The sequence below is a fragment of the Epinephelus moara genome, chromosome 6, assembly GCF_006386435.1.
Source record: "Epinephelus moara isolate mb chromosome 6, YSFRI_EMoa_1.0, whole genome shotgun sequence".
NCBI lineage: Eukaryota > Metazoa > Chordata > Actinopteri > Perciformes > Serranidae > Epinephelus > Epinephelus moara.
In genome coordinates this window covers 33,776,510-33,790,638 of record NC_065511.1, presented here as the reverse complement: position 1 = coordinate 33,790,638, position 14,129 = coordinate 33,776,510, and the positions used below count along the sequence as shown (strand labels likewise).

At 41.2% G+C, this 14,129-nt stretch overlaps 1 protein-coding gene across 2 annotated transcripts in view; it reads right to left on the bottom strand.

The window, feature by feature from the left end:
- Positions 1-1,610: 1,610 nt before the first annotated feature.
- Positions 1,611-14,129, bottom strand: part of epb41l4b (erythrocyte membrane protein band 4.1 like 4B) — a 32,614-nt gene continuing 20,095 nt past the window's right edge. The window contains exons 13-23 of one of the 2 annotated variants that reach the window (XM_050046835.1): positions 12,474-12,504; positions 12,128-12,161; positions 11,899-12,002; positions 8,407-8,546; positions 5,334-5,452; positions 5,127-5,240; positions 4,978-5,033; positions 4,738-4,890; positions 4,499-4,619; positions 4,207-4,340; positions 1,611-2,671 (exon numbers count right to left, since the gene is read on the bottom strand). In XM_050046835.1, the coding sequence (XP_049902792.1) occupies positions 2,608-2,671; positions 4,207-4,340; positions 4,499-4,619; positions 4,738-4,890; positions 4,978-5,033; positions 5,127-5,240; positions 5,334-5,452; positions 8,407-8,546; positions 11,899-12,002; positions 12,128-12,161; positions 12,474-12,504 (1,070 nt within the window). In that variant the 3' untranslated portion in view covers positions 1,611-2,607. The remainder of the gene's footprint in view (positions 2,672-4,206; positions 4,341-4,498; positions 4,620-4,737; positions 4,891-4,977; positions 5,034-5,126; positions 5,241-5,333; positions 5,453-8,406; positions 8,547-11,898; positions 12,003-12,127; positions 12,162-12,473; positions 12,505-14,129) is intronic. The other variant, XM_050046836.1, reaches the window with a different exon arrangement.

Here is a 14,129-nt window from a genome sequence, read left to right as displayed (position 1 = left end):
ACGTGCTGCATTTGCCTTTTGATGATTAGAACAGTGAAAGAAGACCTACCCTGATTTATTGGAACAGTGGAGTGAAACTTTGCCGATATTCAACCAGCTACGTGTCATCAAAGTGTGTGCAGATCATAGACTGTAAAAATAATAGACATAGCTACCATGACGTCACCCGTTATGGCCGTTGCCATCTTGGTTTTTTGGAACCACAAGTGACCACATTCGAGCAAGAGGCTGGAGCTGTGGAGGAGCGAGGGGTGGATCTGAGTGAGACTAAGGACTCTATCGGCAGGCAGCTTGTCACTCTAAGAGACCTACCCTTAACTTTAAACCTTAAAAACATTTAAATGGGTGAGCTATAAAAAAAAATAACCCCCATGCAGTTGTCTCAAAGTGGGAAATAGCTTCGGAGACTGAATCCATTTTCTGTACCAGGCTGTTAACGTGTTTATTTCTGCTGTAAAGCTGGGCATTTCAACAGGGGGGGCAATGTGGACTGACTGGCCTCTGGAGCCAGTCTCAAGTGGCAGTTTTAAGAACTGCAGTTTTTGGCGCTTCTGTGTTAGCTTCATTTTTCAGCCCTGGAGGTTGCTGTTTGGTGTAGACGAACGATGTTTGGCTCTCCTGGAGCTGCCTGCCAATCCGTTGGCGGAGGTTCAGGCAATGACAGCACAAAGGAAAGCCAAACACCATTTATCTGCACACTGCAATGACATATAGCTGGTTTAAATCGGCAAAGTTTCCCTGAAATTTCATTGCCTCTGTCTCGATCACCAGGTGATGAGGTGGTTATTTTTTACATTGTGATCTATAGACTAGCAATAGCTTTTATCTGTATCTTTTCAACCTGTTTTTTATTGTTGAGTGTGTTTTGACACACTGAATATATTCTTAAAATACATTTTGCCGATCATTTTGTCTTCCTCTCTGAAATCACATCTCTGCTTTTTCCAAAAATTCGATAATACTTCTTCAGGTAGTGAGAGTGTGGGCTCAGTGCTCGCTCTGACAGCTTGGTGGAGCATCATAAAGGGGTGGGGCTTGGCAAACAGTCAATTAGTAGTGACCCATCAACATTTTCAGCTTGGGGTTGAGTTTAAAAATTAGGGATGATGATGTTGCAGGTCCAAAGCACTTACAGTAGTAATAACTCGGGATTGTTCACCCCCTCCTCTGAACCCCAATAATTTTTATACAGTCCCTTAATACATAAAGCAGGATGTGCTTTGAAGGTCTTGTTTGTTGGCTCATCCACATAATTATCTGTCAAGGTCCACATTAATTATGTCAGATACAAAGATTTGCAGCACATTCCTTAACTCATACCAACTCTCCGCTGCACCTTGCCTTGAAGATTAATTATTTTGCCTTAAGTGTTTCACCGAAGGACAGAACAGGGGTGCAATTACAGGCTGACTCACTGCACTGCACCTGATAGGTGTGTAGAGGCAGATAAATCAGTAATACCCTTTATAACAACATTCTCTCACAGGGTGGGTGAGGCCTACACACACTTACTGTACAGGCATGCAGGGCGAGGCTGATCCACATTCCCGTGTCAATGCAGAGACCAAAGATGCTGCTACAGAGTTGTCAAACTGATGATGTGGCCTTTATTAAGATCCAACCGTGGGCAGGAACAACACAATCAACACATACAGTACAGCAGCAGATCATCAGCCGCCTCAGATGTGGTTGAAGTAAAGTTGTTGAGCAGCAGGGTTATGCTTAAACAAGAGCTTATTTCCAAGAACAGGACGTCTGAGATCAGTTTTGCATTTTGACCTGTGATGAAAACTGCATGTAGAAAAATAGTGATCCACGACCTGTAACGCGGGATCAATGTGCACAGCTGTGACTGCAGATTTGTCTCCTTCTGGTGGTCACACTGAGACTGCAGCTGCACAGTCTCAAGCCAGTCCAGTCTCAACATCTCCTACACAGAGTCAGGATTCATTTCACTTTCAATTCACTCTGTTCAGGAAGTTACTCAAATGCTGCAAATGTTTTGGCATCTTAAAAATGGACGTAAGGAAGAAAGCATTTACAACGCCTGCTCTGTTATCAGCATATTAATTACAATGTCTATTTACATTTTGAAAAAAATGATTTGAAAGTGAATTGAGTTTCACTTCAACCTCTGTTTGTTTTAAAGTGTAGAGATCAGTGCTTCAACAGTCGCTGTCTGAAATACAGTTTAGGCATCAACGTGGACACGGTGTTGATGTGCTGATGACATAAAAGTTAAACATAACCCCAAAGCAAATCAGATAAATATTTCATCATGTAACATATTCATCATGCAGGCAGCACCAATCACATCTGTAGCTTGTCTGTAACGTGTGTGAGTCAGTCAGTGAGTCCACTTTCCTCTGTCTCACTTACAGTTTTTACAGTTTCAGTTTGATGAATATAAAGAACCGTCCCTCTAAAATAACAATTAAGCAAATATAACAATTGCCTTTATGCAAATATATATTTATAACTGCTGAATGTTTTATGCAAATGTACAAATGTCGACTGCAGCAAACGGTTTTGGCTCCTCTGCCTCTACTTTCCTCACTTGACAGCAGGTCTGCTGCGCCTGGTGGTGATGTCACAAGGGTCAAGGTCTCAGAGCTCCGTCATCAGGAGGGCTCTCAGTATCTTCTCTCGGTCCAACCTCATTTCCTCTCCGCTATAAACACAAACAAACCTCATGTCATGTTTAAAGAAGTCTTTGTCACACATGATAGTAAACTGAATATATACGTATATGCCGTGAGACAATGTATTTAAGGCCATAAACTGAAGGAAGCTTTGTTTAAATGTGTTTTAAATCACTCACGTTACTATTACGCACTGATTAATGTTCATGCATTTCAAAATGGTTGTTATGGTTAATGTTGTGACATATTGCTCCAAGAGTTAAGTTGTGCACATAATTAGTGACCTCTTGCCTGTGTAGGGGCGATGATGTGAAGTTAGAGGGTGTGCAACTGTTAAATAAAAGGCAGTTTCTGGTTCAGAGTTCATCTCGCTGTTGCTTTATTCGTACCAAACCCCCCAAGCCTGCTACAACATTTAAACTTTTGACTCTTGGTCAGAGGAAACAAGACATTTAAATATATCACTTCAGGCTGTGGTGAGTTACAACAGACATTTTTTGTGCTAATCTCAATTTATAGACAAAGTTATTAAAACATTAAAGCAGCTGCAAGGAAATGTAAATTGGTTATGAAATAGTTTCAGTTTAAAGCTGGGGTAGGCAGGTTAAATTTGGCATCACCGAGCGAAAATCCCAAAATAAACTTTGAGCACTCAGGCTTTAGAAAGTCTGACACGTGCCGGGAGACTTCGGCATATCACAGGTCATTTCAGAGAGAGGATGTTCCTATTGACCGTTCTACAAATGCGGATGTGCGTGCACGCCCCTTTGGTGAAAGCCTGATTCAGTGATTCAGAGATAGTTGCTATTCCAGCATTAAAAACAACTGTCTACACTGCAAAGCAACCTATAAAAGGAAGACGAAAGAGAGTCTGTAAGAGAGTCTGACAAGAAGCGAAACAAAACGTGTCAATAACGAAGCGTTTCAGAGGTGGAGGGAAAATGTTAACCAGAGCCTACGCCTCAACTCTGCACCGGATCAGCAAACTTTCTGTTGCTGCCATTACAAAGGTTAGACAGGTTAAATTCAAGCCACTACTGCCATATGGATCCTGGATTGGCTCTCTTCCTCCTTAATTATGAAATTGATTGCGAGATTTCGTTTTACATCAATAAATGAATTTACATTAGTTTACTTGTCCCACCATCGTCATATTACTGTTACTAATCTAACATAGCAACAAGTAGATGGATCTTATCACTTCACATCCTGCAAACAGCTGTGTTTAAAAAAATTGTAATAACAATAAGTTGCATCTTTCTTTTACTCGTTTCCAAAACAAGTGCTAACGCTAGCCAGATCAAGATCTTTACGACAGCAGGTGGTGATAATGGGAAATTCAGTTTTCGTTCTGGAAAACACTACTGCTTTTGTCCACAGGGGGCGCCAAATTCAACACAAAATAAAAGTTTTTTAAATGAAATCGCAGATTAATTGATAATGGAAATAATTGTTAGTTGCAGTATTAGTTATAGGATATGCGTCTCAACTACTAGACCAACAGGAAGCTTCAGCTCACTGGAGGAAGGTTTTAGCAAATATAAATGTACCTGAGGAGCGTTACCTGTCATTATGGGCAGCAAGGTAAGGGGCCAGGTGAGGGATGGAGCTACGGTAGTAAGAAGGGGAAAGATGGGGAGAAGGCAAAGGAGAGGGACAGCACGGACTACCAAGCTCCAGTGACGGCATATTATCCACCTGGAATACACACACACACACACACACACAGTGATCTGTTGACTGACAGGTAATTCTGAGAGGCTGATTTACTGTAACTCCATAAGTTGAGTGTCGTGCTTTCAACAAACAGGCATTCTAATTGCTTTTTAAGGTGTGTGTGAGAAAGTTTGTGTTACCTGTGGGTATATAGACGGCTGTATCTGTTTGTCCAATGAGCTGGTCGATCCTGACTTTCCTGTACTCTGGGAGGAGATGGCTGCAAGTGCTTCTGGGAGATTATCTTCATCTTCATGGTTACTATATGAGCGATACATTGAGAGACGCTCAATGACTTACATGACCTGCAGGTCGATCTGAATAAATAACTTATTTTTAATAGCTATGGTGCTACAGTGTTCAGGTGAAGTGTACTCACAAGCTGAACTGTCTGACCAGTCGTTTCCTGCGGTTGCTGCTCGCGTTGGCTTTGGGCTGCAGCCTCTCTGGCGTTGGGTTGCGGTCTTGCCGATGTGGCGTCTTGTCTGCGGTCAGACTGGATGCAGCCGAGTCTTGCGACGAGCTCTGATACCTGAGGAGCAGGGTCACAACACATGGAGAGTTAGTCTTAAACACACGTGTAGAAACATGCATGTGCAGATAAGATGAGGACACCTGCCTGTCATTGAGGGTCTCATTTAAGTTCTTCCCTCTGGGTGTTGTTGGAGCTTCCTTCTTCATCGTGGAGGAGAAGAGGAGACTGCTGTTAGTTATACTTCGCATTACACAAGGTTTCTAAGTTAGGTGGAAGTCTGCTTTGGTACTCACCCTGAAAGCCGCCTCCATCTGGGCCTTGAGGATGTTACACTTAAGATGATCAGGGAGCATCGCCGGAGAGGCAGGAGGGTGCAGAGACTTCTCAGACAGCTGCTTCTCCTCTCCCTGGCGAGGGAACATGCAGCAAAGGAACAAAACTTTGGTTAAGATCTTATCATGAGCAGAACAGGACAACAGTGTCTGGAGAAAGAGTCTGACCTTGTCCATGTTGACGTGCAGCGAAGGCCAGGGAGGAGAATCGCTGTCTGACTCCAGAGCTTTGAGCAGAGACTGAGAAATGTCCAACTCATCTGCAGGGCAGGGAGGAGCTCGACGTTCTAATGGACACAAAGTTTAATGAGAAAAATACAGTATGGGCTACATTAGTTATTATATAGACATACTTTGGTTTTTCAGTGTGAACATTTGATTTGATGAGGGAGGGATGGCCAATTTAGTGTCTAAATCAGGGGTAGGCAACCTTCAGCTCCTCTCCCATGGCTCCTTGTGGCTTTGACAGAAAAATTATATGGAAATGGTGTGGATGTTTACTGTTCATTTTCATTTATAATTGGCAGTGATGAGGGAAGTCTTTAGATCTTTACTGAAGTAAAAATACTAATACCACACCGTGAAAATGTTACTTAAATAAAAGTATGTAACTACAATCAGGAAAATGTATTTAAGAGTTATGTAGTGTAAAAATCTGTAGCCTGTACACTGAACAAAAAAATGTTTTAACATGTCGTCAAATAAAATGTGAGTCATACGTCTACAGCGTGTGTGTGTTAGCTTTGTGCTAGCAAACTGCGCTTGTAAATAGCATTGCACTTTAGATTACATTGCAGGAAGCTGTAGGGGTGACCTGCCAGTTTTTGTAGCTATGCTTATTATTGTATTTTTGTTTGCCTCTTTTGATTGTAGGGCCTATGCAGCACTCTGGAGGAAAATAGATGGGTTTGTTTGTTATTTTGGCCGTGGTTCAACCTGAAGGCCTTGCCTCATACTGTGCATGAATTTCTTGTATAACCTGCGTTTAACAGAAAAACATTTTTTTGAATAATTAACTCTTGGATCCATTGTATTAGCAATAAATTACTCAGTGTTGTTCATACATAGCCTACATGCTCTCCGGTTCACTTTTTATGTTACGCTCTAACACTCCCAGACTGGGGCGTAACAAAAATGTGTGGACAAATTTAACCGCCAGTACCAAATAATCTTGATCTTGATTCGCTGCAGAGTACACCTTACACTTACATATAACCATGCATAGATTTTAAGTGCCATAAAAACAACAATATACAACAGAGGAACCCTGAAAACATTAGCCTTCTATATGTTTTGTTTCAGTCAGTTTTGTCTTGTCCAGTCTGAATGCTTTAGGACGGGTTGCTGCTTCCAACCCAGCATATTAAGGTTAGCTCATTTCGACCTATTAGTAATGTGGGAAGACTCATTTAGACATAATAGTTACCTTCATTACAGGCTCAAGTATGTTTTGAAGGTCCAGACTGATTTTTTTTTTAGCCAAAACGGTCTCTTTTGACAGTAAAGGTTGCCGACCCCTGCTCTAAGTGGTTTAGAAAATAGAACAGAAATGAAACTACTTTGTGACAAGGCAGAAAATTGTCTTTGGTTTGCATGTGTAAAACCTGCTATTAAAAAGGCTACATTAAAAGACACCATATTCCATCCAGACAGAACACGTTAAAACACATTTACATAAAAACACGACACAATAGAAGCTACATTGAAAGGAGCACCAGGTACTCGATGGTGAGGACTGAATCAAGGTTGAATAAATAGATAGAAAGTGCTGTGTGCTGAGGTGGCAAGCTGGCTTCAGAAAGTGGCTGTTCTTTGTGACTCAGATATTTTATAGCAACAGGGAAAAATATATTCTGTAGATGTTTTTCTTTGCACACAGGATTCTGTACCTTTGCCCTGAAGGTGGTAGCTGAAAGTGGTGATTTAAGGATGGCTCTGGTCGTCTAAGATTTGGCCACTTAAGCGTTGGACAGCTTTATTATATTAATGTGTTATATTAATGATTTATACCCACAGAGGCACATTTTTATGGACACTTTTGTACAGAACAAATCAAAATTGTAAAGAACCAAAGGAAGAGAACTCAAGAAAATGTGCTTAAAAGCGGCAAATCAACGAAATCACGAAAACTTACTTTCCCACTGAATGCTGCTGCTATCTATCTAGCCAGATCAACTCAGTACAAAGTTTATGGTGCACAAAGTGTCGGATAAAATAACCTGTAAAACTCAACAGCAACACTTTTACTCAGAAATGTTTTTCTTGGTTACTCTGGATGATACACAGAGCTCACTATTAACAATTTTTACTCTTTTTTTAACCTTATGTCTTAAAACTGATACATTTTATGGAACAAAACGTTAAATTGCATTAAACTCCACTGTATTGTTTAGTTGGCAGATGTAAGCAGTGGATATTTCACACCGAAACTATCTGCATAGATATCACAAGGGGTTAAAGGATAGGATAAGTATGCTTTAAGTAATAGTTGGCCGACAATATGAACAGTTAAAATGTTTTTCTTGCTGTAATTTCCTTTATGCAAATTTCCTTTATCTGAAGCTAACTAGAGGCTTCATCAGTCTGATTTATACAAAGCAAGAAGGTATCTTCCAAATTTGCAGCCTCTTCGGTGCAAATTCTGTCCCTAAAGGGGCTCTTTGTGAAGTTTAGAGTTATCTGGACACAGTTATCAACATGGCAGCTGGCAGCTACCAGTGCTAACTCAATAAACAGTGCTAAAGAATGGCAACAGCACTGACAGAGCTAACAATGTTACCCAGTGGGGAGCTGGAGGGTGGGCGCTACGCTTCCAGGACAACCTGATATCAACACTAACAGCCATATGACCGCAGTGCAGTGTTGGTGGTGAGCTAGCCAGGGGGATACACACATGCACGAACATGCATGTGCAGCTGGCTTGGCTTACCACAACAAATCAGACAAGATTACAGATTACAGATGACAACACACGCAGAGGGAGTGTGACTTAATTCTCTGCTCAGGATGACTCCACTATATCTTTACACAGCAAATAGAGGTTTGCTGTTGTGTTACTGCTCTGAATGTCATACAGATCTTTCAAAGTGGGAAAGTATAGTTTGTGTGTGATCTGAATGAGCTGGCACTCAGGATGCACAACACAGGATGCTGACCAGCAGACAGCGACAGACATGAGAAGAGCATCAGTGTACGTACAGTCAGATCACAGATGGGACTTCGGCTGAGAGAGAGTACTCACTGTTCTTGGTGTGTGTGTGGCAGAGCGTGTCCTGGCTGTGTGTGTGGCGACGGTGATGGTGGTGGATCTTGCCAGAATACGAAGTCTCATTCTCTTCAACACTGAACTGATGGTCTGAAGCAGGACCGCTCAGAGGGAAACTGAGGACAACATGTGCAATCAAAACATTTTTTTTCCTTCTCTACAAACTGTAAACCGTTATCTAACTTCTAATCACTCCATCTGCATGACTCAAGGTTTTAAAGGAATTCTTCACCCACTGAATGACCATCTCTGTATCAATTACTCACTGTGTGTTACCTTGAGTTTGTGAAGAAAACTTTTACTCGCATGCCTTCATGGTGAACGCAGAATCCAAAAAAGATCAGTCTCATTTATTCAGTTGTGCTCAGTTCTTCCCAAACACTCAATTCAAGGTAACACGCGGTGAGTAACTGATATACAAATGGTCATTTTGCAGGTGAAGTATTCCTTTAAAGCACATCACACTGTTACAATATGGAGTTTGTTATAAAACAATGAAAGACAGACCTTTGCACAGTTTTTGCATTTTTGCAATTATAAACATTGTGTTTATTTGAAAGGCATTGTGTGATTCGAGTAAATGTTACAGAGCAAAAATCAACACACTATGACAGCAAAACATTGGCAACATTTTGTGTAAACAGTTAGTTGATTCAGCAAATCCGTAACGTGCTGTAACAATGTAGTTAAGTCAAAAACCTCTTCTTTAAAGCACAACACCACATACGCAGGATTCTAGTTCATGCTTCTACTTCACACTGAGCTACGACTATATATTTAAAGCAGCTTAATCCCTAAACCAGCATACAGTATGTGCTTCACTCGACCCCTTCCACCTGTTGAACTTCATATCACTTCATCTCACTCAGATTAAAGTGGTTTGGATAAATTAGCTGTCATAAGATTTCCAAGGCATGAAGACAAATTTAATCTGTAAGGGTAGAATTGTGATCTTCTAGTAAACAAGAATGAAAACACCGACCATGACGACATGACAATGTACACAAACAAAAAGAGGCACAAAGCTGTTAAACCTGGTCCTGTCTTTATTTTATTTGTGTTCTAGTGGGGCAGTTTAGTCCAGTGGTTCCCAACTGGTCCAGATTTCTCCTTAGTCATTAGTCCAAGGTCCACACTGTTTAATACATTCAGCGTCATACTTGTATTTGGCCATGTTGTCGAGCTAGTTTGTCTGTTAGTCACTCACTCTACAGCAGGAAATGGCACTTCAAAATAAAAGCTCTGTGCCAGAAATTCACTGTACGTCAAAATTAAGTGTCTTTTAAAAACTTGACACATTGGCAGCCCATTCAGATTGGACCTGCGCCCCACCAGTTGGGAACCACTGGTTTAGTCTCTTAGTGGTTTCAAAGTCGGACACTTTATATCTGTGTAAGAATGGGTAGGGAGGGTGTCGTGTCTGAGGAAGAGCCATCCCAGCTGCCACCAGACGTCAATATGACGTCAGAAAGACATTGGACAGATGTTAAATTTTGGTTGAAAATACGGTTTACGATATTTATAAACAACATTTTGTGGACTTCAACATTAAGTATTGCAGACGCTAGGTTTTGTTCTCCATACCTCACAACTAAATATTTTTCTGCAGATGTTTGCATGAGATGTTTGGAAGACGTTGGCTTTAGGTTACATTCCAACACAACTTAAAGCCAACAAAATGTCAATGTCATCTATCATCAGGGCTGCACTGTGGAGCAGTGGTTAGCATCACAGCAAGAGGGTTCCTAGTTTGAACTTGGGGTGGGGGAGCCCTTCTGTATCCCTCTGTGTTCTCCGCGTGTCAGCGTGGGTTTTCTCCGAGTACTCCGGGTCCTCCCACAGTCCAAAGACATGCAGGTTAATTGGTGACTCTAAATTGCCCGTAGGTGTGAATGTGAGTGTGAATGGTTGTCTGTCTCTATGTGTCAGCCCTGTGATAGTCTGGCGACCTGTCTAGGGTGTACCCTGCCTCTCGTCCAACGTCAGCTGGGATAGGCTCCAGCCCCCCTGCAATCCCAACAGGATAAGCAGTTACAGAAAATTAATGAATCTATTGTCAGTATTTTAAGTCAATTGGCATTCAGCGTTGTCCTGACAAATCACAACCTAAATTAACCAAATATAAATGTCTGACAACACTGGTGGTGAGCTGGGATGTTGAAGAAACATTCTGAGCCTTACTAATGTAAAAAACATATATACTAATAGTGTAACTCGAAAAAGTCGATGGCTTTTGTCACTTTTGTAACTTGGTTGGTATCATCTTACTTTAACAGGATAATCGTGCTCTAATTTCAGAACAGTTCCCATAATTTAAGAGCTTTGGGATCTGCAAACAGGAAGTAGCCTATAATGTTACCACTGAGTGAGTGAGTTAGCTGTGGGGAACAACTTGTGTACATTTTGGCAAACTGGCACCATTAAAAGTATGCCGAATTAGTGGTTAGCAGTTCCTGTTTGCGATGTACCCATGAACATACAGACAAGTATCACTACATTACTTTGACACTGAAGATTTAAAAAACGTGATAATTCTGAAGCAAGTTCTGCCATTATAAGGTGCATCTTTTTCTCTGTGATTACTTGGTGGATTTATGCACATTTCACTGAGACGCTGACATCATTGGAAAGTGTTAGTCACACTGACTCTAAAGATGTATCATATCTCACATATCATGTCTGTGAGTTCATATTTGACCTCAAAGAAGATTTTTTGACGCCTCCTGCAGAAATCTTTTACAAAGGATGGTCAGTTTTAAAGTGCCTTAATTGCCTTCATCAGCTGATGATACGACTGTTGACCGTGTTGATAAACAGGCCAAATTAAAATAACTAACTTCCTGTTGTTTCCAGAACACCTGTCCCTTTCACCTTACGCAACATATTCATCTCCCGTTTCTCCCTCTGCACCTTTTTGGGATATTACATGAAGGTGTACACTGAAAACACATGAGGGGATGTGACAGATGGATGATGACAAAGGTGATGAGGATGACGGAGCTTCTCTCTCTGGGACACCAGTCTTTTTAATTCTCAGATTTAAGAGTCTGGGTTGGAAACAGATTCGTAGTTCAAACAGAGGTCAAAGTGCAGTCATGACCTTATCCCTGTAAACCACACTGATGGATCCTGGGATGGAGCCGCTGGTCTGCTCAGGGACGGGACGATGACTGGAGACGGGACTCACTGACTCGAGAGAAGGCCTGAAGGGAGACGGAGGATCACGCACACACAAGCATGGAGGCAGACAAGACAGACGCATGAGGTTTATGAGTGACATGAGGTGTGATGAAAAACAGACAACGTGGAACATGAAATGAGTGACTTTGTTTAAAAATAGAAACTTGCCCTCCTGTCAATTTCTGATCAAGGACCCCTGAGACTGACTCGCATCATCCTCCTGAACAAAAACATCCTCGAGCATCTCTAAACCTCGCTGTCTGTGTCCTCTGCGGCTGGTTGTCTTACCTGTGTGATGGCGTGTGTCCGGAGGGCTGCAGGTAAACTGGAGGCGTGAGAGCTGGGTGGGGCGGGTGCCACGGCTCGTGGCCAATAGGAATGTTGTGCCGGTACTGGAGGGGAGGAGAGGAGACAGATTGAGGAGACGCTGAAATTAAATGTTGTCACAAGAGCGGAGCCAGATCAGTGGCTGCTGCATGTGTGTGTGTATGAAAGTGGGTTATCTGAGGTCACTCACTGGATGTAGGCTGGGATCAGGGCTGGCGTGAGAGCTGGAAAATACAGACAATAATCACTGATAGCAGATTAACAAACCAACCGAGAACATTCATGTCTTTATGTGTTTGAGTCTTTGAACATGCGAAGTATCCTCAAAAGATGTGGAGAAACCTCAGAAGTGACGACCGTTTTCTTTCTTTTACAAAGGGCTGTTGGTGTTAAGATTATCCAGGCCGTTATGTGGATTAAGGTCAAGGTTAGGGGATAAGGAATGAATGTAATAAATGGAATATCCTCACAAGTACAGTAATATGAATGTGCATGTGTGTGCCATGTTTATTTTTGGGTGTTTTGGTGTATTTTACCTGATGTGTGGCTTGGCTGGAGAAATGGCAGCTGACAGACAGAGAGAGACGTGATGTCAGTTAGAGAGGAAAAGACGAGCTGAAGGAAATATGACTATCGTTTTATCTACATTTATATGCTCGGCTGTCACCAGTGGAGGAATGTAACTAAGTACATTTACATTTATAATCAAGAACAATTTTGAGGTACTTGTACTTTGAGTATTTCCATTTTATGCTACTTTATATTTCTTATCCACTACATCTCAGGGGAAAGTTGGCATACTTTTTACTGCGCTACATCTGTCTGACAGCTTTACTTCTTTTGAAAATGAACAAAATATAAATCAAATAATAATTGAAGACATATTTTCAAAGGTAAGATCCCCGGCAGGATATAAAGCATTTAAAAATAGCCTCATCTTTACCAGCTGCAACATTAAAGTCATGTACACAATAATGCATCAATAAAACAAATAAATAAATAAAGACCTACATTTTTAGCCTGGCCTTTAATTGAACTTTATGTATTTTCTTTATTTTGCATTTATCATTTTTGTGTATTTATTTATTTTTATTAATCTGTTTTTCCTCGGTGACATATTCTTCTATTTCATCTTATTTATTTACTTATTTATTGACAGGCAAACATGCACGCGGCTCTGATTTGAGAGGCTACAATTGACATTTAGGCTAAACACATGGTGTAAACTGCTTCTTTCAGGTCAAATTTGAATGTTGCAGCCTACGGACACACACATGTTGCACACACGAACATTTTGTGCTTTTTTGCGTTCTTGTTTTTTTACATCTTAAAACCGGTCACCATTCACTTCAGTTGTACTGGATTTGACTGCAACACTGTTTTCCACTGAAACTCTGGGAGCGTTTTGTGAACTGGAGATCTTCACCCATCCTCACATCAGCACAGGGGTGAATAGATATTGCGTGAATTGTCATTTTTGGTCACTTAAAGGTGGAGAGACAGGGTCAATATTGCAATGGTCTTGTAGGAGAGAGCTCCAAATGTGGGGAGCAGAACGGCTGACAGCTCTAGACCCCCTGGTGGTCAAGCTGGCAGATGTTGAAGGGAGTTGGATCTCAGAAGAGGATCTGAGAGTACGTGAGGGTGTGTAGATATGAAGGAGTTCGGAAAAATGTAACAGGGATAGGTTATTAAGGGTGTTTAAGGTGAGAAGCAGAATCTTGAAAATTTCAAGACAATGTAATATTAGTGCTTTTAGTCAAGTAAAATATCTAAATACTATCTAATTTAAAACAGGTGTGTGGAATTAAATACACTTTCTCAGTCTGCACCTCATCATTCATGTATGATAGAAAAGAGGCTTGTGGGCCTGTTAAGCTGCTGTAGCTCACAGACGGTGGGAAGTATGGAGGTTTTTGGCCAACCCAGAAAAGTAACACAACCTGACTTAAGAATAAGGAGCATAGAGCTGTTTTAGGTTTTTATAACCCTGTTAAATTACTAAATTTTAGGCGTAATCATATTGTTTGCCACAGCACACTGAAGAAGGGCCAGACCCGAAACGTCTGTGTGGCAAAATAAAATTTGATAAACTTAGAGTGCTGTTCCTCTCATCTTTTTGAAATTTACACCTTATTTGGAATACAGCACCCAGTTTTTTTTTCTGTGAGTTGAGCGCATTGTCTCCTATT